Below are 26,270 nucleotides of genomic sequence, written 5' to 3'. Positions count from 1 at the left end.
CCTTGACTTGACTGACACACAGTTATTATATTGCTTTCGGAGGCAGTTTGGAATTCTGTCTTGACTGATGCTAAAGAAGAGAAGCCATTTTTCCACTTTATAGCATTTGGTGACTCTGCTCTGTCAGTTTGTATGGTGTACTGCTGTACCCTCTTACTGCAAAATTACTCATTCCCTTTCATTCTCTCTTCCTATCTGGCAATCCTCATTTTTCTTTTTTTTTTTTTGTTGTCCCTTTTGGAAGTTTTTAAAGTAGTATCCTTCTATATAAAAGCGGTCGGGATTGTCCTTCCGTCCCATGAGTGCTACGCAGGCGTGAAGTTTCACACACGCCCCGTCCATTTTGCAATGCACGATGGGATTTGTAGTTTCGTTTTTCCAGGTAACAGATGATTTTCTACTCCAGACTGTGCGATATCTTCTTCTTCTTTCTTACTATATAAAAGCGGTCGGGATTGTCCTTCTGTCCCGTTGAGTGGAAAGTGTAGCGGTATTCCGCTTATCACAGGCTTACTACTTGCAGCTTGCGGCACGGCGGCGTGATGTGAGCAGAGTTCTGGTGCTCCCATCGTTCCCTTGCTTTTGTGCACGATGCGCTGGAAAAATAGACAAAATTATGTCTCTGGAAATAATTAATGTTGATGGAGTACAAATGCCTCACCGCGTAGTAAATATCAGGGAGGTTCAAAAGGGCGACCTCAATATAGAAAAAAAGTTTAAATTTCATCACAAAAATAACAGAAACTACGAGTATTAAAGTAATACCGCTCAAATGCAATATAACCAAATTAATGAGTTTGTATAAAATATCAAATTGATCTACATATTGAATTGCCTTAAGAAGTGGTCAACTTAAAAGTCGGTCGCCTTAAAAGGCGGGTCAGCCTAGTATTAGATCCATTTTGACAAGAACAAGCCGTACAACCAAAAAAATCGGCAATCCTATCTACCTAATTTTTCCAAATTAACATCAAGTTGACTCGTCTTGTCCACCAAACTACTGGATCACTAGTTCCACATGTCTTCGGTTTTCTGCATGAAGAATACCTTTCTAACCTTTGTGTAAAACTTGCTTTTTACATGTTTCCATCTGTGCCCTTTTTGAAGAATTCATTTTAAAGTAACAGCATGAATCCACTGTATTCATTTCTATTGTTATTTTGAAAAACTTCAGTCCTGTCCCCTCTTAATCTGCATTTTCTTAAACTGAAAGGGTTTTCAGTATAACCTAGTGACAGAGTTTGGACTACAGGGGCTTTGAAAATCAACACCTAGAGGTTTGGCAGCTTAAGTGTGCTTGTTCTCTGAGACATTAATCACAAGGAAATAAATAAACAGAATTATTTACCCATAGCAGCAGGATATTCAGCCTTTAGTTAGTGAGATTTTGTTAAAAGCACAGTCTAAACTTATTAAGGTAATGTAATGTAATACATGCAGTAGGCCAAAAGGTGTTTTCTTGTCAAGCCGCTTTTGTTCCCACCAAATAACAAGTTTTCTTTTTTATTTCTGCAGGAGACAGAATTCTTAACATCATCCATCTCCCAGCTCAAGGTGGTCCAGACAAAATATGTGGAAGCAAAAGAGTGTGTAAACGTCCTGAACAAAGAGAATGAAGGTAAGTCGGGTGGCCTAAGGGCCTGTCGTACTCCGTGATGTGGTGTTGAGGTCCTTCTAATAATAGCATGATGTGCTGGTTGAAAGTGCTTAGCCTTTGGAAGTATCAAAAATAGTTTGGCCACTGGTGAGTTGGCCTGTACACATCCAGCTCCTCCTTCTTCCCCCTTTCCCATTTGGGAATGGGTCATCTTATTGCTCCTCACCATTGCTCTCTGTTTGTTGCCAAGTTCAGATCAATCCCTTGGATATCTTCCTTGATGTCTTTCTTTCTTTCTTTCTACCCACCCGTTATTGAATAAGCATCATGCAGCAAAAAAAGATGTTAGTTATTACAGAATTAGATTTATTTAAAAGATTTTAATATTTCATTTATGGCAAGGTTTAGTTTGATCAAAGCTTTACATTTGTCTTATTCTTCTAAGAAGAACACCTCAGAGTTCAACCATTTAGCACAACAATAAATAAAAATTAAACCAATAATGTAAAGCCCTAACCCTTTGGAATAAACCCATAGACTGCCTGGCCAGCTGGGCACAATGATGAACTGTTGTGTGATCTAATGTGGTCTAATGTTAAGTGTGGCACCACTGAAAGTGTTCACAGCCACTGTTAAGGTATAATTCAGTGACCTGGAGAACTGGTTAGGTCCTTGTAACAGAATGGTATGAAAGGTAAGTGAATGGAGTGTGACGAGTAGCAAATTATCAAGCTGTTTCACTTAAGACAAATAACCAACTACTTCTGTTATTTCACTAGCTAGATGGCACTAGCTAGACTGGTAGCTCTTTAACTTTTAAGAGACCAAAATTTTATTGAACAAAATTAAACAATAGAGCAATCATTGTAGATTTTAATTGTTTTTAAAAACGGGTGAACAAAATGGTAAAAACAATAACCTGTACACTACACTCACAAAAGGAGCTTGCCTAGAAAGGACTTAGAAGACAGCAAAGGCTGCAGATGGTCAAGTGGTCCCCAGTAGCTCAGATAGTACACTGGGTTTTCATCTAAGATTTTAAAGCTAAGGCCAGCAGACTAGGGGTGGGTGCTATGGCCAAACATTTATAACACAATAGGATTCAAAATTATCATGGTTGTGATATATAGCACAGTATATAATCTATGTACATAAACTTTTCAGATTGAATTCAGTTTCAGTGTTTCTGTTGGTCCAGTTTCATAGGTTAACAGTAGGTAGTTTTACTGTGATGTTTCTTTTCTTAAATACCACTTTAATTAACCAAAGTAATTCCAAAATACTGTGAAAAATAATAAAATAAAAACTGAACAAGAACTAATGCTTTTTAAGACACAGAATCTTAGAACATATTTACTGTATACTGTAGACAGTAAAAAAATGAAATAAGATTGATAATAAAAAAATACATATTTAGAGATTTGTTCTTCTCAACTCCTCTAGTTTCCCAGACTTAATTTTGTTTTTGTTTTTCAAAACATCTTAATGATCATAAAGAAAATTTATATAAAGGCAGACCAAACAAAATGTGTAACTACATTGACTGAATACAGAGGCCATCACAATAAGCCCCACAATACAGGCTACAAAGGAAAGTTTTCAGACTTGCCACACTACTGACCTCAAGAGCATACTTATAATTTTCAAAATCCTCTTTTCTACAGAAATCAATGTTGTTGGACACTTTTTGTGAAAACATATTCTAATAAAGAATATCATTATTTGTACCAAACAAAACCTCTTGCATTCCATTGCTTTCTAACCTTGAAAAATATATAGCATTTCAACATACAGTGGGTATAGAAAAGAATTACCCCCTTCAAAATATTCCCATTTTTTTGCTTTACAGCCTTAAATGAAAACACACACAAAAAATATTTTTTCCCAGCTTTATTTACTTAATGCCATCTAAAACATCCAAGTGAAAGAGATCATAGCTGCAGTTCAGAAGAATTATAACAAATCAAAAACAAGACCTGCTGAGATTAATAAAAGATCACCTCCCCCTCCAATGTCAATGTCATTTTGTTGGACCCCCTTTTACCCCCTCGAGTCTGTTGGGATTCTTCTCTGTCAGCCTTGCACACCTAGATTGAGCCCACTTAATATTTACCCACTCTTCTTTACAGTTTAACTGTTCAAATTCGGTCCAATTGAATGGTGAGTGTTGGTGGTCTGCTATCTTCAAATCTTTCCACAGATTTTCAGTGTGATTTAGGTCTAGGCTCTGACTGGGCCACACCAGGACATTCACTTTTTACTTCTTCTGCCACTGTGTGGTCGATTTTGCTGTGTTCTTCGGGTCGTTGTCATGTTGAAATGTGAACATTCTGCCCATTTTCAACTTTCTGGCAGAGGGTAGCAGGTTTTCCTCAAGGATTTGACGGTATTTTGTCCTATCCATTTTCCCTTTAACCCTAACGAGGCCCTGCGTCAAAGAAACGCCCCCACAACAGGGTGCTGCCCCCTCCATGCTTTACTGTAGGTAATGGTGTGTTGTGGATGGTGAGCTGCATTGGTGTACCGTTTGGTATTGAGGCCAAATAATTCGATTTTGGTCTCATCTGACCATAAGACCTTTTTCCACTTGGCATCAGAATCTTCAAGTTGCATTCTGGCAAAGCTCAAATAAGCCTTAATGTGGCCTATTCTTCAGAAGTGGCATTTTCCTTGCGACCCTCCCAAACAAGCCACCATTGTGGAGCACTTGTGAAATTGTTGTCACTTGCACACAATGACCATAAAATCCTGTAACTCCTTCAAAATGACCATTGGCCTCTCGCCGTAGCCTCTCTTACTAGTTTCAACCTTGCTCTACCATCCAGTTTGGAGGATCCAGGGGGGGTCCTAGTAGTACCAACTACTTGCCACTTCTTTATTATGGTCTTTACAGTACTCCTTGGGATTGATAAAGCTTTTGAGGTTTGTTTGTCTGCATCTCCTGCCTTATGTCTCCCCACACCTCTGTCCCTGAGATCTTCTGAAAATGGCTTGCCACAAGTAGTCAGTTGTTTGCTGTCAGTTGCACTACCAAGCAAGGGAATGAATGGACCAGGAACAGCTTCACTAATCACACTGATTACAACTGATCACAGGTGGAAGGAAGCCAGTAACCAAGGTCTGCAATGGAAATGGTGGGCACTTACACCTGATTGAGTTTGTGGGGGGGGGTCCTTTATTAATCTCAGTATTTCTTGTTTTTACTTTTTTCAATTCTTCTGAACTGTATCTGTGATATCTTTCACTGAGATGTTATAGATTGCATTGAATAAGTAAAGCTGGGAAGAAATAGTGGTTTGTGTGTTTTCATTTATAGCTGCAAAGCAAAAAAATGGGAATATTTCGAAGGGTGGGGGTTCTTTTCTATACCCACTGTACATGGATTCGAAGATGTAAAACTAATGCTTATTGTGGCCTACTTATAACTTTATATTTAGTTTTCTCCTATTTTTGTAAAAACTCTATGCTGCCAACTTTTCTCTTGGTGCTCAAAGCATGTGCTTATTTTGTTTAAGGGTTAATGCAGGGCTACCTTACTATTATTATCATAGACTATGGAAGTATCTGCATGTTAACATTAAATTGCATCACAAATGTATATTGTGTTGGCAGCACAAAATAACTATTACTAGTTTTGCAGTACTGTATTTCCTAATTTTTCACATCTTTGCATTACTTTAGCTGCTCAGTCCTTTAACATATGTAAAATGCATACGTGAGCATTCTACAGAAAGTGCATTCATAGTACGATAGCCTCATGAGTTTGAACTGATTAATAATTATTAATTTTTCTCATCGAAATGTAATATTGCTTAATCACAGCTTACAGAGTACAGAATATAATGTAACAATGCAAGGTATGGTGGAGGAAAGACTGTGGCAGTCCGACGTTTTACTGTCCTCAGGACTGTTTATTGCCTCTTTTAAGAAAGGAATCCAGATCAACTCCACTGTTAGTTTTGGAAGACACAGCTCCCCTTCCTGTCATATCAGATGCCTTCTTTTCCCCAAGTCCACATAAGATTGTCTGACCTGCCACGCTGTTCATCGCACCTCCTTTCAAGCTCCTTCAGTGTGTACGGCTGCCCCTTCTCTCCCAAGTCGAGTTGTTACAATAGCAATGCAAAACACAGATTTTAACAAAGTAGCTGTAGCTACCATCTGATTTTGCAGTCTACTGTTATTATTATTATAGCATGCATTTTCTGCAATACACACTTGTTTAAATTCAGTCGTTGAAAGAAAAACTGTTATACTCTACTTAATTGCATGTAAACATTTAAATTTAGCTGCAGCACGTTGCAGACCATGTGAACTTTCACCTGTACTGGTGTATGCTGTGCTGTGTGAGAAAGACAAGTAACAAAGATGGCAACCTGATGTGCTGGACTGAGGTAGATTGATAAAAAAAAACACGTATCTACCAGTGTGTAACAGACAAACATTGCCATACTTTGGGGGACCTGTAGTTAAAGGCTGTTGTGGTTTGGAGATCTGTGTGTACAGAGGTGTTGTTTTTGTTTTTTTTTATTAAAATACTCCACTAACTGCTTCATCTCCTTTTCTTTTAGGGAAAGAGCTTTTGGTTCCCTTAACCAGTTCAGTATCCTTTTCATTTTCATTACTAATCTCACTGTGAAGCCAGATGTGGAGTCCTAGTTTGCAGATTCCTAAGCATGAAAGAGAGTCTACTGAGTGTTAAAATGTCAAGGTTTGTGTCTGTAGGTTACAGTTGGAAAAATGCATACATTTAGAAGGCCTAGAGCTCCCATTTATTTCTGAAAAGGTATTAAGGCAAAACATTTGGTCACGTTTTCAATTTGAGCTCCGTACTTTTACCAATGTTGCCAAAAGTATTGGTATCACCCTTCCTCTATTTAAAATTGATCTCAGTTTCCTGTGAAATAAGTTGAAAATGACAAAAATAATTGACACCTACAATTCTTTTTTCCACATTCTTAGAGCAGACCCTTTGTTTTTAATTTAGGGATTAACATATTTTAAAAATTTAAACAATCGAAAGTGGCTTTGGCAAAATTGACACCCTACAGTGTTCTCCCCAGAAATGTTTTCTAGCCGAGTGGCATGATGAAGTAGCCTGGTGGGGCGGGACGAGGAAAATTAAATGTGCGCTAGTTTTATTAGTTTATTAATAATTATTTTCCAATGCTCAATATGACTTCTTTTTTTAAGGTTTGACACTTGTGCCAGATTATTTTTATTAAATTTAAGAAGTATCCAATTCAGGATCCTGCAATCCTAACAAAATTTTTAAATAACAATTATTATGACATAAACCAAATGGCACAAGTATTGTTGCTGTCGGGAAGAAAAGTGAAAACAATGAAAAAAAGTATGGGAAACCTAAGGAAGAAAAATAAAAAAAATATTCTTCAAAGCCAACTTGCATGTGCAGACGGTGTCTTCAGTTAAATGTTTATTCTTCTTTTCTTCCTAGAGGCCCAGTTGTCTGCAGCTTTCCCATAATCAAAGTCCCCAGGATGTGGGCCCTCCAAGGAAATCACTCATCATACACTGTCGTAGTGACTGTACTGCAAAGTCATGAGACAGCCATCTAGTGTCACTGGCCATTTTCAGCTTAATCTGGGGAATGTTCAGAATATTTTGAATTTCCATTATACCAGCCATCCTAACTGAAGAATTTTGGAAGAAATAGAACAGCTACCTTAAGATGTTGTTCAGTTTTGTTAAATAAGGTACAGCAGCTGCTGCTTGGGCACTTGTGAGGGCCAATCGGCAGTTTACACAGTGGCAGTTGACCAAGTGTCCAAATGATTTATGTTTAAGTAGTTTTGCCACACGTTTCTGTTTCCCAATCATAACAGCAGCTTCATCTGACCCTAGTCCAAGCAGATTAGCAGTTTTCAAGCCTAGAGTGTCCATAGTCTCACTCAGTGTGTTGCTTATAGTCTCCCCTTTGCCAGCAATCATATTGCGGGTTGATACAAAACTAATTCTGACCTCTTTAGTGACCTGGCAAACATATTTAATGTAAATAATTAATTGTTTTATAACTGAGATATCTGTAGTTTCATCACACAGAATACTGAACAAATTTTCTGTGTGTATATTTTTCAGTATGTTAGATTTTATTTCTGATGCTAAGACACCAGCAGCTCTTGCATTATTCTTTTAAAGGTGTAATGTGCATTTTTACCAACATTGAGATGTTGTAAAAAGGAACAACCCATTTCTTTACAGTGTTCCAACAGCTTTTCAAACCGCGTTGTATGTGGCAACTCATTTTTTGCCAACCAATGCATGGATCTTAAAGCTCCCACAAAGGCATCTCTCTGTAAGTTATTTAACACAGATACAAATCTTTCAATTTGACCAATTTCCAGTTTGCTGAAGTACACGCTTTCCTAAAAGATCAGCAGAAGTCTCAATGTGCATTTTACTTTTTTTCATGGTGCAGCAAGCTTTCTTTTCGAATTCTTGTACATGGCACATTTACCCAAGGTAACTCCCTTCTTGGGTGGTGTTTGTTTGAATATTTCACACACAATGAGCACCATATACCATTTTCTTTGACCATTAGCCAATCAAAATCTTAAACCATTGTTTGTTTATGCCGGATAAGCGGTGCTTAGACTTATCAATTGGCAGAGTGTGTACTGAAGAGATTTCTCCTGATGGACCAGCCTCTGCAATGTCTTTGTCTGAAATTGCCACATCACAGTTGACACCGCACCTTCATTAGTTTGTGACATCTCTTTTCTGAAACAACTGAGCAGTGTTGTTTTCTGAACACGTTTTTTGCTCATGTTGGTAAAACGTTTGGAAAAAAGTAAAACTACCTATGAATAAGACTTTTGAGTGGGAAAGTGAAAGCCTGTTGGATATTCAAGTTCACACTTGCACTACGGCAGGTACGCATTCTCGACATTTCCACTTTAATCTCGACGCTTATATCACCACAGTGAAGCTGAATTTTCATATTTATGAAGACTTTTGGAATGACTTTTGAACTGTAGCTGTTAGCCCTAACACCCTTGCATTTTTGGTCATTCTAAGCTCACCCAGCTTCAGCCTGCATAATTGAACGGCCCTGGATATTCTTTTTTTTTATTTATTAATTTTATTACAATCAATACATAGCAATCACGTTTTTAAAAAAAAAAAGAATTATGCTAAGAACAGATCGATCCCCACCCTTGAGAGAGAGAGCAAGCCAAACGGTGTAAAATTTAAGGCTTTTAAAAATACCTAAATCAACAAATTCTCTGTGCTTTATAAACTCATTTCAAAATATTACTGAGTAGATCCTGCCATGTTTTGAAAAAAGTCTGCACAGATCCTCTAACTGAGTATTTGATTTTTTCCAATTTTAAATAATATAACACATCAGTTTCCCACTGACTTAAAAGAGGAGAGTTTGGGTTCTTCCAGTTTATCAGAATAAGTCTGCGTACAACAGTGTAGTGAATGCAATCACAATTTGTTTGTCCTTCTCCACTTTAAGCCCCTCTGGAAGACCCCCAAACACAGCTGTTAATGGGTTAGGAGGGATTGTGAGTCCAAGGCTGTCTGAGAGGTAATTAAAAATTTTTGTCCAGAATAATGTTAATTTGGAGCAGGCCCAGAACATGTGACCTAGTGAGGCTGGAGCTAATTTGCAGCGTTCACAGGGCCCTGGATATTCTTGATGTGTTTTGCTACTGTTTGTTTGTACTCACTGCTCATGCTTCATTTTTATTCTGTGGGGCAGCCAGCTTGTCACATGTCACAAATCAAAAGCACATTATGTTTAAAGGTGTGAGTTTTGGAGTGATAAGCCATACATAAACGGTACTTCATCTCCAGGATGTTTACCCCAAGCGTCTCTTGGCCTCAGTATTCTATGTAAAAATAGTTACCCCCCATGCCCCTCAGGATATAACTATCCTGATCCAATGTACAGTGTTAAGCCCGAATAATGCATGGTACAGTATACTGCCATCTAGTTGATAAAATTACATGATGCTGCCAACCTGTTAGTATAGATTTTACCCCATTCTATGGTAACTCATCAGTATTCACAAGTGGGGTAGAGTCTTCAGGCAAAAATACAATGACTTGTATATGAGGAGCTGTAAAGCCAGTTTTAGAAAAAACAAACCGAGTCACTAGTTGAATAAAGCAATGGTGTTGACAAGGCGAATTGGTTATCAGATATTGACTTGGATAGTGAAACATGCATATGGCGCACTGTATGACTGAACTGCTGTGATATGCCTGGTAAATTTGTTTGCATGAAGGCTCACCGTGGTGTGGTGCATGGCAAAATGGTTGGGATTCAGTGAAAGGACATGAAAGACGCTAGCACCCTAAGCACTGTTCACAATGCAGCAAATGTCAGAGGAAATGTGGAAGTCATTGAACCGTGTGCTGTGGTAGCCTACAATACCACCAGTGGGGTATGTCCATCATGTGAATCAGGCACTGACATTCTACCAACTTGTGCACAATGAAGAAAAAAAAAAAGAGAAGTGTGCAAAGAAACACTTTTATACTGTCCCCATTGCAACATCGGGTTGTGTATTGGAGACTATTTCAAAACATGTCACATGGACGTGTACTCAGTGAACACCGTAAAGACCTTTCATATTCTGTTTAAGTTGTCTTTTCGATGAGTACATGTTTGTGTTACACATAGTAACATTTTTCTTGTTGAAAAAAAATTTCTGTGTTTTTGGCTTGTTTCACCTGGTGGTTTACATAACACTAAGGAGGTTATTAAAGGAAAATGTCTTATTGGGGTTTGTTTTGAGGACATGTTGTTCCTAAATTCCGTCAGTTTTCATAGTTTGGTTTTATTTGAGCAAAAACAGGGGTCACTTTCTTGGAGCCAGGGTAACGTATATATTTTTTTTTCCATTTAAATGAATAGTAATTATGTGTTCACATTCCTAACATTCACCTAACTAAGAAGTGTTCAGGGAACGGATGAGAATCGCACAGTCGGGCAGCGTGAATTATGATGTCATCTGTCTGTTCATGTGGTGGTGCTGTTGACTCCTTAACTGCTCCCCCTTTCCTAGATGTATGTACCAGGAGTGCTAAATGATGTTGAACATGTTCTAGTTGATATTGGAACTGGCTATTATGTGGAAAAGGTGAGTTTCTTTTCTATTTTTAAATTTTTTTTTTTTTTTTATAGATTCTCATCTGCTTGATTGTACTTAATCCTATCTAAATAATCTGCTTCTACTGGGTGAAGTGTTTGCAAATCTGAGTTAGCTTTGCTAGCATGTGGGAATTGCCTGTGGCAGTGATCACTTTCCACTAACAAATTAAAATACTTGTGGGTTGGCACTCATTTAGAATGTGGTATCAATGCAACAATGATTTGAAGGCTGACAGACTACTGTCCCTTCTTCTCTTACAAGGCAATCATATACACTGTATGGTCAAATGTTGTTGGACACCTAACCATCACTTCCATATGAGCTCGCTGGACATTTCTTTCAAAAACTGAGGGCATTAATATACTGTTTCTCACCTCAGGATAAAGGGACTTTTAAGAAATGCAGGAATTTTTGTAGCGTTCCCACTGTAGAAACTTAAGCAATTTGTAGTTCCTGGTACTTTCTTTTTAAAGATCCTGCTCGAGGTTATGTACCTTTTTTTCAACCAGGAACTATTATGGAGTGATCTTGGCCGGTGAATTGTGCTGATTGGTTGACCACAAGCACTGGCATCATCTTGCAAATCTGTTAGTAGTTTGGAGAGTTATCGAAGAAGATGGACTGCTTTGCTTTGCGCTGCATCACTCTTCATAGCCATAGCCACCATATAGAAGCAATTTTGTCTTCCCCCATGAACCCCCAAACACAATGAACTTCGCTCCCCCCTTCTTCATGGTGCACCGCATTGAAGAAGTCCCCCGTTAACTCCCATTCGCACCACTCGCCACATTTTGCAAAAATGTTGCAATTCCTGTTGTGCGATGGGAAAGGTTAACACATGAAAGTGGACAGTGACCACAAGTGACCCGAACCCTACATCATTCAGCAGCACAATGGTTCCTGAAAACAAAGTGCGTGTTGTAGAAATACACCAAATGTGGAGCTGGATACCCCTTTGCAGCAATAGCTTCTGTTCATCTTTCCACAAGATTTTGAAGTGTATCTGTGGGGATTTGTGTCCATTCAGCCAACAGAGCATTTGTGAGGTCAGGCATTGATGCTGGTCAGGTAGACCTGACTCTCAATCAACGCTCTCAGTTCATCGCAGTTGTGTTCAGTAGTTGAGTTCAGGGCACTCTGCATGCCACCCGAGTTCCTCCATGTCTTTATGGACCTAGCTTTGTACATAGGAGCACAGCCATGCATGAATATGACTTTCACAAACAGTCTGAAATCTCGTTTTTCTGCTATAGAATTAACAGCACCCTTCACTGAAACCACTGGAGCCTTGCCTATACCATACCATGAAAACCAGCCCTAGACCATTAACTCTCCTCCTTTACAGTGGACAGTATGCTACCCAGAAGGGAGCATTCTCCTGGCATCAGCCAAACCCAGATTGGTCCATCGGTTTGCCAGGTAGGGAAATGTGACACGTCACTGCAGAGAACATATTTCCACTGCTCCATATATCCAGTGTCTACCAACTTTGCATTACACATCGTGATCTTAGGCTTGTGTGCAGCTGACTGGCCCTGCAAACCCACTGTATGTTCCTTCCAGAGGCAGCTTGGAAGTCCATTGTGAGTGAAGCAGCATACGATCAGTTTGTGGGGTCTAGCATTTCGTGGCAGAGCGGTTGTTGCTCCTAGACACTTTCAAGTCAAGTTGGGGAGCATGCACTGGTACAGTGTGTTACGCACCCACTACACAACGAAACAACTCTGGATCCTGGCTTGCAACCCCCCAGGCAGACATGTTGTCCAGTCCCACCCTCTGGATATGACCCTCTATCCGCCACAGCCAGGTGTTACATGGGCGACCCCTTGGCCTGGTCCAGCCACTTGGGTCCCCAACAATGAGGATCTTACGAGATGGATCACCCTCTGGGAAACGTTCCACATGGACGTAGTGCCGTAACTGACACTCCCTCACAATGCCGGTAATGTGTCTCATTCGGGACTCCATGAGCAACCACTCATCTGACACAAAGTCAAACCAGCGGTACCGAAGGATTTTCCGGAGAGACACAGTAACAAAGGATTCCAGTCTTCGTCTCAGGTCATTGGATAGTGTCCATGTCTCGCAACCATATAGCAAGACAGGAAGCACCAGAACTCTAAAAAGTTGGACCATCGTCCTTTTGCATAGATATCGGGAGCGCCAGACACCCCTTTCCAGTGACCTAGTGACCCCCCCATTCTCTCCCAATCCGTCCACTGACTTCATAGGAAAAGTCACCAGAGACATGAATGTCACTGCCAAGGTAAGCAAACCTCTCAACAAGGTCAACACTCTCTCCGCAAACAGACACACTGCCGATGGCTCTGCCCAAGAAGTCATTAAAGGCCTGGATCTTGTTTTTTATCCAGGACACTCGCAAGCCCAGACACTCAGACTCCTCACTCAGTCTCTCGAACACCTTGATCAGAGCCTCCATTGACTCCGCAAAGATCACAGCATCGTCAGCAAAGTCAAGATCCTAGACACTTTCAGTACACAATAATATAACTTACAGTTGACCACAGCATGTCTGGCTGAGTAGGAATTTCATGTACTGACTTGTGGCAAAGGTGACATGCTATGACAGTGCACTTAAAGTCACTGAGCTCTTCAGTACAAACAAATGTTTGTCAATGGAGGCTGCGTCACTCTAAGCTTGATTTTCTGCAGCAGTTAACAATGAATGCACTTGAAACACCTGAACTTACAAGTTTTGTAGGGGTCTTTGCATGCCTTTGACCATATAGTGTATATAAGTAATTTGGCCTAGTTTGCCAGCAGTGTGCTTTGGTCTGATAAACCTTACCAAAATCTCCAGAGCTTGCTTTTCTGCAGGAATGTTGTTGTGTTTTTTTTTTTCTCCTTCCTACATCAAATATAAACTGCTAAGATTACAGTGTTAATGGATTTGGAACCATGACCACCACATATAGCCCAAAATCTAACAAGGGATGTCTCTGTGGGCTTTAACAGGCCCTGTTTTGACAGCCCACCAGCCGCCACTCCTTATGAAGACAACAAATGCCTAAAGAAAAAAACCTTTGTAAGGGGAAATTAAGTTAAAGCGTGGTTTTTAAAAAGTATTTTATATATATATATATATATATATATATATATATATATATATATATATATATATTATTTTCAACTTTTTACTCTTGGGTTTGTTTTTGTATAATTTTGTAATCAATATTTTAACACTTCTTTTGACGTTTATATGCACACATCTTCATACAAGATGCAAAAAAGATAGACCGTATCAGTGGACCTTACCTTTATATTTCTAGCCGTTACTAGCGCCATCTGTTGGTGAAATCTTGAACTATTCTTCATATGAAAATTTCATTTCTTAATTAACATGGATTAATTGATTGTGAAATGGATTATTGATTCATGTATTGTCATCAGAAGTGAGTAAGTGTGCAAAATTTCAAGTCATTTAGACAAGTAGGAAGTGGGTTAAATATCAATTACAAGATTTGTACCAATATTGTAGACAACAAACAGGTGAAGTTAATATAAACGTTGTAAAAAAAAAAACGGATGAAATATTGGGAAAGGCAGTTTAGAGAGAGACCCCTTGCAAGTTGGTTGGGCGCGCAGAGTGTATCAATGTATTGGGACAGGACTAGATGGCCAGTCTGTCATGGCCACCTCATAAATCCAACAGTCCAATCTGCAAGGCATAATAATGCAAGAATAGATTCTACCATTTACTAAATACAGAACTGTCACATATGAGGATACAGATCTGTTCTGGGGGACTGGGTGGTCTCTTGGTCTGGAATCCCTACAGATTTTTTTTTTTTTTTTTCCCTCCCGCCTCTGGAGTTGTTTTTTTTTTTTCTGTCCACCCTGGCCATCGGACCCTACTTATTCTATGTTAATGCTGACTTATGTTTATTTTTTATTGTGTGTTCTATTTTACTATTCTTAATTTTGTAAAGCACTTTGAGCTACATTTTTTTGTATGAAAATGTGCTATATAAATAAATGTTGTTGAAACACGTTAAAGTAGGAACTAACAAACACAAATAAAAGAACAATATCTGTCCATCGGTTAATTGTAGAACCATCCATCCTTCCTCTTCTCTGTCCTGGGTTTTCCCTGGGGCCTCCTCCTGGTTAGACGTGCCGGAACACCTCACCAGGGAAGCGTCCAGGAGGCATTCTGATCAGATGCCCGAGCCACCTCATCTGACTCCTCTCGATGCAGAGGAGCAGCAGCTCTACTCTGTAGAACTATGTTGTAGAAAAAGGAAGTCAGACAAGCCAGACACAGAGTCCTGGAGACCTCTACCAACAAGCCTTCTCCCCCATTGGCCATTCTGCAGTGGAGCTGGTGCTGGGCAGACCAGTGTGATGACAGGACTCTCCTACCCTAAGATTTTAGTGCTCCTTTATCCGAGATATACTTTTCCATAGGCAGGCAAACAGCTTGGCAGTAGAGCAGTGGCACCAAGAGAAGAAATGATCACGGTTTATTTTAATTGGATTGAAACCACTTTGTTCATAGATGTACATGATGAGTGGATTACCAACTTCTGGCATTGCATTACAGCTAGAATCCTGTGGTGTTCTGAGGCTGTACTCTGTAAAGAGCATAACATTCTCAGGGCTGCAAGGGACCGGGCCTGTTCAAGCAGCACTTGACGAAGTTAAAGCATACAGCCCTGAATAGGCATCGGTCATTGTAGAATCTATTCATACACACGCACATATTTGCAGAGGGTCAGTTTGGAATCTCTAGTCAGCACTTTTCCTGAACACTCCTCTGAGGCGACAATATGGTAAATGTATGAAAATGAGAAGCTTGTCAACCATTTTGCCAGTTTGGTTTTGCCTGTGCAGTTAATTTATAAATGCAGGATGCCTTGTACAGCCTTCAGGCTCCCTCTTGTGGAGAAGTTAGAAACTCTCACATTTAACCGCATGAGATCTTCACCATGTCTTTCAGACATGAGGTTAGTCTGCATCTGTTAGTAGTTCAATATTTCTAGTTGTGTACATTTTTTAAAAAGTAATCTACACTTGGTGCATTGATAAATGAAGTGAGTAGTTTCATTTTAACAACGCTGTATTCAGTAGAGGAGTTTGACCACTGATTCACACATTGATTGGAAACCATTTATTAACTCCATTTGGGGAATCCATGTTGGACAAAAGCCTCATAACAATTACACCTGCCAAACACCAATTCATAAAGCAAGTCCTATTGGTATTTTTTCTTGAGAGTCTTAAAGTATGGTTCTAACAGATGTGAGTGTATGTAGGACAGAGTGTTTGTTTTATTTCTTTCTGTCTGTTATTAGATGCAACTCGAAAGGCAAATTTCATGTTTTCTTGTATAAACATGACTAAATAAAGAAACCTTGAGTAGGGAGTCATTTTGCTTCTAATCCCTAACTTGTTTTACTATTCCCCTTGACCCAGAATGTTGAAGAATCAAAAGACTTCTTCAAGCGGAAGATTGATTTCCTTACAAAGCAAATAGAGAAGATTCAACCCGCACTACAGGAGAAGCATGCCATGAAGCAAGGTTTGTAGGACAAGCTTCATTATCTGTCTCAAGTCAGCAATATAGAATAAGTTAATCTGTTGATAGGTCCATCTACCTGGTATGATTTAATCACAAAGAAACTGCAGTAATAAATAATTTAAATTTGTCTGTAACTGTTAAAAGGTATTTTGTACTAAATGTGAGCCAAACTTCGCTTCAGAGGTTGAGGAAACTCCTATGAATGTGGAAAAGGTACACACATGCCCCATAGAAGGCACCGCTGTGAAGTGCCAATTGCACTGGTGTAGCTGTTCTCAAATTCTCTTTTGGAGACTCCCTGCGGCTACAGGTTTTTGTTCCAATTTCTGTTTTTAATTGGACTTCTAGCCTAATTGAGTCAGCTATTATTTACCAGTTTGTGTGTTTTGGAATGAATGTAGAAATTACTAAACTAAGGTTGGTTCATTTTTATTGTAGAGTACTAAGTATTTTGTGCAGTGAGAGGCTAAAATCCTGGAGTAATGACATGGCTTACTTTTCTTATACAGTTAGGTCCATAGGTATTTAAAAAGTGATACAATTTTCATAATTTTGGCTTTTTGTGCAACCACAATGGATTTGAAACAAAGCAATCAAGATGTCATTATACTGTACATGTAGACTTACAGTTTTAATTCTAAGGGTTTAAACTAAAACATTGCATGAGCCATTTAGTAAAGACAGCCATTTTTATTCATGGTTCCCCCATTTCCATGGGCTCAAAAAGTATAATAAGTATTACAAATATAACAATCATTTTCAATATTTGGTTAAAAGTCCTTTGCTGTCAATGACTGTCTGAAGTCAGAACCCATGCCATAGCACTGCCTGTGCCGTGTTTCACAGATGATGTAGTAGGCTACAGATCATTAGCGGTTCTCTCTTCTCCATACTGTTCTCTATCTTTCTTCATGGTACATATTGATCTTATTTCATTTGTCCAAAGAAAACTGTTCCAAACATGGACTAGTGTTGTTTTTTTTTTTTTTTTTTGTTTTAATCTGACCTTCATATACTTATGGTTTACCAGTGGCTTGTACATTGTGGTAAACCCTCATTCTTTACTTTCATGAAGTCTTCTCTTGATTGTAGCCTTTGGCAATGACAGGCCTTACCTGCCAGAGTGTGGGCTTGGTTTGACTAAATGTCATGAATTGCTTTTTCTCCACCAAGGGAAGAATTCTTCAGTCATCCGTCACAGTTGTCCTCTGTGATTTTGTAGACCGTGCATTCCTTCTCTTTAAGAATGTACCATATGGTTGATTTGATCACTCCTGGGGCCTCATGTATAAATGGTGCGTATGCACAAAAATGTTGTGTAAGTCTGTTTCCACGTTCAAATTGCAATATATAAAACCTAAACTTGGCATAAAGCCATGCACATTTCCATGGTAGCTCATACCCTGGCATACGCAAGTTCTGTGCTCAGTTTTGCAGACTGGCAGCACCCAGCGTCAAAGCTGTGCTACTGTTCCAGTGTGGTTACCCTTTCTTTTTTAGATCCACATCCCTGACGCGGCCTTATCAATACACTGAAATTAACCTCATATTGTCTATTAGTTTAATGCATCTGATTGTAATTAACCTGTAATAATATAATGGTCCACAGAATGGCCAAACTATTCTAAATACCAGAGCTGCTGTAGCGTTGTTACTCTTACTGCACCGTCGTCGTCTTCTTTCAGCTGCTCCCATTAGGGGTCGCCACAGCGGATCATCTTTTTCCATATTACTCTTGACTATTGACTGGAAAGAGAATTATTGGTATACAGCATCAAGCACACACTGCCTCAGCCAAGCTGTCTATTTGAACTGCTCTCACACAGCAAACGTTTCAAAACCTTTCCTGTATGGACCTCAGGGTTCAGAAACAGTTTCATCCCAAAAACTATAAATGACCTCAATAAGTCCATCAAGTGCTCCTTGTAGAACTTTTTTTACTTAAGTACAGTCACCTCACTGTAAACTTGCACTACAGTTGTAATATTGCACAATCTGCGCCACATTATAAAGCGCATATTTACATATGATGACAATATAATTTTTAAGATTAAATGCAGCAAAATATGTTTATTATATTGTACAGATAAAACTGTAACTAAATAATCTATATTGTTAATAATTAAACATGTGAGGGCACGGTGTCGTAGCGCTAGTTAGCGGATTGTTCCTGCCTGTGCTGTATGTTTGCTGGGACTGGCGTGACACTGGAAAGATCGAATAATTAAACATATACTATGAAAATATTTCAGTGTTCCTTAAAAGATTTGAAGAATTGGCATTCTAAGCTTACAGATGGCTTAACGTCTATTACAGAGCTGATTGTGTGGTGATTGGGTATTTGGAGAAAGAAAAGTAAGGACAGGAATTGGGGGTTTAGTACATTTGAAAGAGACAGTACTGCTGCAATAAATAATTTATTCGAAGGTCGCGCACAATCAGTGCGCCACCGTGTTCCCATGTTTAATAACACGTTTTAACTCCTATCATCATGAAAATTATATCACGTATATATCTCAGTATTTTAATTATTCAGAGAACTGTAATATCATGAATGTAATGGATTCTGTGTCCTGTCAGAGGAAGAGAAAGCCCGTTTAAGAAGCACGTAGTGATTCACACACACAGAGCACATAGAAGATCAAATACAAAACAAAGCATTTAATGTGCTACTTTAAGTATGATGGGATCGAGAAAGTAGTAAATTAAATGATTTTAAGATGAAGTTTATGATGTTCTACTTTAATGATAAAATAATCTACGTGATTAAAGTGGAAATTTCAAGATTAAAGTTGACATTTCGTACTTTTTTCACCACTATGTGCCCTTCTTTTTTTTTTTTTTCTTCTTCTTCTCTGTACCCTAATAAGCTTTCACGTGACACTCAGACGGTGGCCTACAACTCGCCTTTTCACGGCGACTTTCATATGTGACAACTTTGTTTTATTTCCAGCACTGTGCAACTTTGTGAACTTGAGCTTTCGAGTTTCTCCGACACTCTGTCACTTGATCAACTTCCTTTTGGTTTTTTTTATATCACTGTTTAAACTGACAAATAGTACGTTTTTCTTTGCCTCCACTTAGTATTCGCTGAACTTCTTCTATTTCCCCCATGCGTTTGCCATTGCCTTTTCACAGAACGCTGAGCTTAAGGGTTATTTATATTGATTTGCATATTCAAAGAGGCGGAATTCTGAAGAAGATGGGGCGGGACAGCAGGCGTGTGCATGTGCGTTACTTTTCACGCTGACTTTTTGCGTAAGCACATTTCTGCTTTTGTGCTTACGCCACGTTAGAGTGTGAATTCTACGCAGGGCGTTCTGCTGTCTCTCTAAAGGATTTGTTTTGTTTTCTCTACCAACCGATGGCCTGTATTTTTAATTACATGGACAGCTCTTTGGACCTCATTAAGAGTTCATATTGAGAATCAACTGCAGACCTTGCACCAGCTTAATAATAAATGAAGTAATGAAGGACCTCTCCCTTCTGGCTATGGAATAGCTCATCAGTCAAATGTCCAATTCCTTTTGAACCCCTATAAATGGTGCAACCATGAATTAAAATGGCTGTCATTTCTAAATGGCGCATATAGTATTTATGTTAAACCCTTTGAATTCATGCTTTAAGTCTACACTAAAGTCACTTAATCATTTCTTCATTTCCGATCCATTGTGGTGGTATACAAAGACAAAATTATGAAATTGTGTCGCTGTTCAAATACTTATAAACCTGACTGTATGTCATCATGTCTTCCGTAGGTGAAAAGAATACTATGAGGCTAAATTACAGAATGTCAGCTTTGTATCTGGGCACTGTTTTACAGATAACATAGAGTGGATTCAGGAAGTTTTCAGACTAGTGTTCCAGCCTAATGCTAAACGCCCAACTCATTTTAATGTTAAACTTCTCATTTTTGTCCTCATCAAACAGCATTCAGTACCATAGAATGACAAAGTGAGGAAAAAAAGTCTTTAAACATTTTTGCAAATTTATTAAAAAATGAAACAAAGACAGACAAGTATTCAGACCTTTGCTCAGTCCTTCGTAGAAGCCCTTGGTATTATGGTCTGACGCCTCAAACTTCGTACCCCTGGATTTGGGGATTTTCTGCCATTCTTCTCTGCAGATCCTCTCAAGTTCTGTCAGCTTACCTGTAGATGGAGATTGTCGGTAGAGAGCTGTTTTTCAGGTCTCTCCAGAGACATTGCATTGGATTCAAGGCACAAGTGATGAGTGGAGCCTGGTTTCCTCCTGACAATGCTGATCTGGGATAGAGGATAAAAAAAGGGGGATATTCACATAATCCAGCAGCAGTATACTGATACAAACAAAAAAAATTAAAGAGTAATAAAAATGCATGTAAAAACAGACAATAACTTTGAATAATGTTAGCATTTACTCCCCCGGGTGGAATTGAAGAGTCGCATAGTGTGGGAGAGGAACGATCTCCTCAGTCTGTCAGTGGAGCAAGACAGTGACAAAAGTCTGTCACTGAAGCTGCTCCTCTGTCTGGAGATGATCCTGTTCAGTGGATGCAGTGGATTCTCCATGATTGACAGGAGTTTGCTTAGCGCCCGTCGCTCTGCCATGGATGTCAGACTGTCCAGCTCCGTGCCTACAATAGAGCCTGCCTTCCTAACAAGTTTGTCCAGGCGTGAGGTGTCCCACTTCTTCATGCTGCCTCCCTAGCACATCACCGTGTAGAAGAGGGCGCTCGCCACAACCGTCTGGTAGAACATCTGCAGCATCTTATTGCAGATGTTGAAGGACACCAACCTTCTAAGGAAGTATAGTCAACTCTGACCTTTCTTACACAGAGCATCAGTGTTGGCAGACTGGTCCAATTTGTCATCCAGCTGCACTCCCAGGTATTTATAGGTCTGTTTCTTGGTTTAATCAGTCCAGAGAATCTTGTTTTTCACAGTCTGAAAATCCTTCAGGTGCCTTTTTGCAGATGCCAAGCAAGCTTCCATGTCTTTAATGAAGAGAGGCTTCTGTCTGGTAGGGTTACGCAGTATACCGGTACTGAAAAAGTATACAAAAATGTGGTAACAATAGTTAAAACTTTTCGATAATAGAAGTAAATGTCAGTTTCCCTTTCAATCCCCAACATCTGCAACACCTGGTGACTTTCATTGGCGGCTCTTGGGGGGTGGAATGGGGGGATAGTGATGGTGGGGCATCTCACCCTTTATTTCCTTCAGTGCACCCAGAAATTTACACAAGACAGTCCCCCCAAATCAGAAATGGGATATCTTGGCTGTCAAGAGGGTCTTAAGGCCTAGTCTGATGCCATCAGGGAGGCTGGAGTAAGGGTTGGTTAGGAGTTATCCATTATTTGCTTTGGAACCACTTCAATACTGGTACTGAGGTCCAATACAAAGTCAAAATTTTAGTACTGATCCAACACTTACTGTGTGGCCACTCACAAAGCCCAGATTGGTGGAGTGATGCAGTGATTGTTGTCCTTCTGAAAGTTTCTTCCATCTCCGTACAGGTTTTGTAAAGGTCAACCAGATTGGTCATTGGGTTCTTGATCACCTATCTTATCTAGGGCCTTCTCCCACAATTGCAGTTTGACTGGATGACCAGCTCTAGGAAGAGCCCTGGTTGTTATAAACTTTCCATTTTAAAAAAGATGGAGGCCAGTGTGCTCTGAGAACCATCAGTGCTCCAGGAATTTTTTTAGGCTTCCCCAGATCTGTGTCTTAAAACAATCCTGCCCCTAAGCTCTGCAGGCGATTCCTTTGACTGTATGGTTTGGTTTTTGCTCATCTGTGGCTTCTGTTGACAGGTGTGTGCCATTCTTAGTAATGGCAGAAATCGGGTGGAGTCCAGGCACTTCAGTGGGATGCACCAAAGCCCAATTTGAAGTGTTGTAGCAAATGTTCTAAATACTTGTGCCAGTGTGATATATCTGGGTTTTTTTTAAATAAATTTGCAAAAATGTCTAAAGTCCCGTTCTTACTTTGTCATTCCATGGTAACGAGTGTTGCTTAATGTTGGGAAAAGAATAATTTAATTGATGTTCGTATAAGGATGTACTCACACTTACAATTCTGTGCCTGAGCATGTTTGTCTGCATGTAACCTCCCAAAGTCTAGTTCATTTGATTAATGTGATTGCTCCGTGCTGGGCCAACAGTACCATGCCCTGGCCCACTTGGAAGAGGTGTGCTCGGGCGTGGTTCAGTAGGATTCAGGAACAGTGTGGTCGCTAAATGTGTTTGAGCACAGAAAACAGAAGTGACGTCAATGATGCAACAAGTCAGGTTCCCATTTTATTCAATACCATTTGAGTTATAAACAGGTTTTTATTCTCCCCTTACAGATGAGTGTGAATTGCAGTAGATTGGCTTAACATCATTCGTCACTGTAAGAATCTTCTTGTACGCAGCATGATTATCAGCAAAACGCTGCACTGCCCACTCTTAAGTCTATAAGAGCGTAGAGCGTCATCCTGCCATACACGACTCCAAAAAAACACAAAATAAGGAAAATACTTTTTACCTGCAGGCTGTCACTCTGTGTTCAGATCTTGTTTTGACTTCACACAAAGTCACGTGGCCATTATGAAAGCGAGCCCCGGGCCCAGAACATTAAGCGCAGGTCATTTTGGGGGTAGGGACCAGTCATACTTGGGCACGGTACTTAGCAGTCTTGCCTGATGTAAGTACAATGTAACAAAATGTGAAAAAGTGAAGGGATCTGAATTCTTTCTGAATTCATACTAAGTGATATTGGAAAAACATGACATTTGTTGTGTTTTGTTCACTAATGCAATACGTCGTCTTCTCCAAACAACCAACCATGTAGCTGGCATTATATCTAATATTATGCAGACATGCTGAAGAGGCTGTTATTGAATGACCAGACATTAAAATGGAGAATGTGACTTTGACCAGTTATGATGGTGCCACACATATTGGTTCCAGCTGAGATTTTGCATATGTTACGATCTCCGATGGTTAACAGAGAATGGCGATCAGCCATTCTGTTAATGGAGCAGCATCTCTAGAGAAAATCAAAGTCTGCGAGGGTCCAGTCAGTTATAACACAGTCCTAGACGAGGCCAGTCCTGAGCACCTCAGCCAACTGGTCAAGAACTCGCTCTTGTCTTTTCAACAGTACAATTCTTTTTTTTTTTTTGGGCCTTTTTTAATATCGAGAGAAGTGTTTGGCGTGAAGGTAATACGTAAGGAGAACTAGACTAGAGGGTTTTGGGCAGGTGGAGTGAAAGGCAGAGGATGATTGGTTGAAAAGGTGTACACTGAGATAGGTGGGGTGGGGGCAGTGAGGCCCAGAGAAGACTTGATTGGCCAGTGGTGTCAAATGATAGGAAAAGAATGGGTCTCACCTCAAAGCCCAGGACAGCAGGGAACTGGAAGAAAAGATTTGAGAGTAACTGGCTACCCTGGGTAAACCTGGAAAATGGCTAATGATTGATATATTTATATTGTTTTTTTTTTTTTTCTCTCTTCAGCTGTTGTTGAAGTGATGAACATGAAGATCCAGCAACTGCATGCAGCACAGAACCCTCAGTCCAGCACAGCTAAAGCGTAGAATTTCTCCTTTAAGGTCAACATGCCAGTACATTTGGAAAACGGGACTGGTGGGAAACTCTAGTGAGCTTCTGGTTGATCTCCCACTCGGCTGAAGGGGGAGTGAAGGCAACAAAACTCAACCTACAAGTCAAGAATGATGATTTTTTTTTTTGGATTTTCATTCCCTGACAACACCAATTTCTTTTTTTTGAGGAAAGACTTTGTTTTAAAAGCAGTTAGGAACAGAGGTAATGTTCATTTGCAGTACCAGTAACGTTTTGCTGCGGTTTGCCTGTTAGGTTTATTATATTTTGTATTTAAGCACTGAATTGTTCAAGTGTGGGACGTGACAAGCGAATAAAGCCACTGTGTTTCAGCAACTGGGGCCATTTTCTTGAAGAAGGCATATACAGGTTGCTTTTCCGTACCTTCTTAAACCTGCTTAGTTCGGTTTAGGTCAACTTGGGTGCCGTGGGCATGAAGCAGGAAACAACTAGGAACAAAGTGTCATTGAATTTGTAGGGTGCCCACCATTCACTCACTCATTCACTCACTCATTCACTCACAATTGGCCAGTTTAGACCTCACTAGCATGTCTTTAGGGACGTAGGAGAAAAACCCGAGCATCAACCAGAAATCCTCTCAGACACGACTAGAATTGGGAATGCTGGGACAGTAAGGCAGCACCACGAACTCATGTGCCAGTGTGTGCTACCCTGGAATAGATTTTATTTCACAAAAGAGTTTCCCCAAAGTATTTTGTCTGTCAATTGGACAGCAGTCATTGTTGTTTCCTTCAGCCCGAGTTTGTTCACCTCTTCTGTCAAGAAAGGGCCCAATGCTTCAATGTGTCCCTGTTGCTCTAAGCTTTAATAATAATAATAATAAATTTTATTTATTCATAGGCACAACGAACAATAGATAAAACACACATTATAAACAAAACTAAAATACAAAATTTCAAATCAGACGGAGCAATTGGAGTCAAAGAGAAAAAGCAGTCTCAAACCGATGAGTTTTAAGTTTAGATTTGAAAAATGAGAATGAATCAATGTTTCTAAGTTCGGATGGTAGTGAATTCCAGAAAGACGAAGGGGGCAGTCAAGTGGATGGAGGAAGAGAATCTAAGGGTACGGAAGGGAATGTCAGAATGGAGGAGGTCAGACAGATATGGAGGGGCGAGGTTGTGGAGAGCCTTAAATGTTAACAGGAGAATTTTGAATTGAATGCGGAACTTAACCGGAAGCCAGTCAAGCAGCTGCAAGAAGGGGGTGATATGGTGAATAGAGGAGGCTCTAGTAATGATGAGGGCAGCTGAATTCTGGACCAGTTGAAGCTTTATAGAGAGATTTGTGAGAAAGACCAAAGAAAAGGGAATTGCAATAATCCAGACGAGAAGTGACAAGGCTATGAACAAGGAGAGCAGTGGTGTGGGGCGTGAGGGAAACGGGGCGAATACGATTAAAGTTAAGCCAGTGAAAATATGGAGACCGGGAGATATTACTGACGTGGGACTGAAAGGATAAAGATACTATCAAGGATGACGCTCAGACACTTAACTCCTCTGTTACCAATAACAAATGAAAAATGATCTGTTTTTAGGATAACGTTGATTTTGTACCACTGAGGAGAACCTCAGTTTTGTCACTATTTAATTTAAGAAAATCTGAAGAAAACCACTATTTAATTTCTGCTATGCAATCAATAAGGTTTGCTAGTGAGGTAGAGTTGGGTGTCATCACTGTAACTGTGGAAGCTAATATTTATAAAAGATATTGTCAAGGGGAAGGAGGTAAATAATGAAAAGAAGGGGTCCCAGGACAGAGCCCATCTGAACGAAGTGAAGTGGGTTGGGATGTAAAGGTTTTAACCTGAACAAACTGACAGAAAGCATAAAAGTGGCTGATCATAAGTCTCTAATCCCTTTCTGAATCTCAGAGGCAGGTGTTTGACCCCAGCAGATGACTTTGGAGTCGCTCCGATTTTGGCTTTCTGTGGTCTTTGCTCCAAATCAGCTAGGTGTTGCCGATACACCAGAAGGCTTTGGCAAATTGAAATTTTTTTCAGTATTTTTTGCAGAGCTCTTCAGTGGCTGGAGTTTATTTTAGCTTAAAGCCACATAGCAACCAGAGGAAGGCACAGGTCTGTCCAAAGAGGACTCTGCTGCAAAGCCCTCTTCAGTCTGTCTCTCCGTCTGGGATCTCGGTTGGGCGGCTGGATGAATCTCTCTGCCCATTGTAAGTGTCTGTGCAAAGGATCCCGGTGCAACCCCGTAGGCCCAAAATCTCTGCATCATCGGTTGTTCACAGGTTAAAATATTGTTTACGGTAACGGCCAGCAACTGCAGTTATTTCTAGCGCATGTTTTCTCATGGAAGTCGATCAAAGTGCTTTATGATGATAGAAAGAAAGTAATACATGAAGAACAATAATATAATAATAGAGAATCCTAATGTCT

General features: G+C 39.8%; 1 protein-coding gene across 1 annotated transcript in view; it reads left to right on the top strand.

The window, feature by feature from the left end:
* The window catches only part of pfdn5 (prefoldin 5), a 30,700-nt gene extending 6,507 nt beyond the window's left edge, over nucleotides 1-24,193 (top strand). The window contains exons 2-6 of the mRNA XM_039746734.1: nucleotides 1,516-1,618; nucleotides 6,169-6,200; nucleotides 10,642-10,716; nucleotides 16,165-16,270; nucleotides 23,753-24,193. Of these exons, the coding sequence (XP_039602668.1) occupies nucleotides 1,516-1,618; nucleotides 6,169-6,200; nucleotides 10,642-10,716; nucleotides 16,165-16,270; nucleotides 23,753-23,832 (396 nt within the window). The 3' untranslated portion in view covers nucleotides 23,833-24,193. The remainder of the gene's footprint in view (nucleotides 1-1,515; nucleotides 1,619-6,168; nucleotides 6,201-10,641; nucleotides 10,717-16,164; nucleotides 16,271-23,752) is intronic.
* Nucleotides 24,194-26,270: the final 2,077 nt, after the last annotated feature.

Source organism: Polypterus senegalus, chromosome 3 (genome assembly GCF_016835505.1).
Source record: "Polypterus senegalus isolate Bchr_013 chromosome 3, ASM1683550v1, whole genome shotgun sequence".
Lineage (NCBI taxonomy): Eukaryota > Metazoa > Chordata > Cladistia > Polypteriformes > Polypteridae > Polypterus > Polypterus senegalus.
Note: the sequence above shows the minus strand (reverse complement) of the source record. Positions and strands in the feature narration are given on the sequence as shown.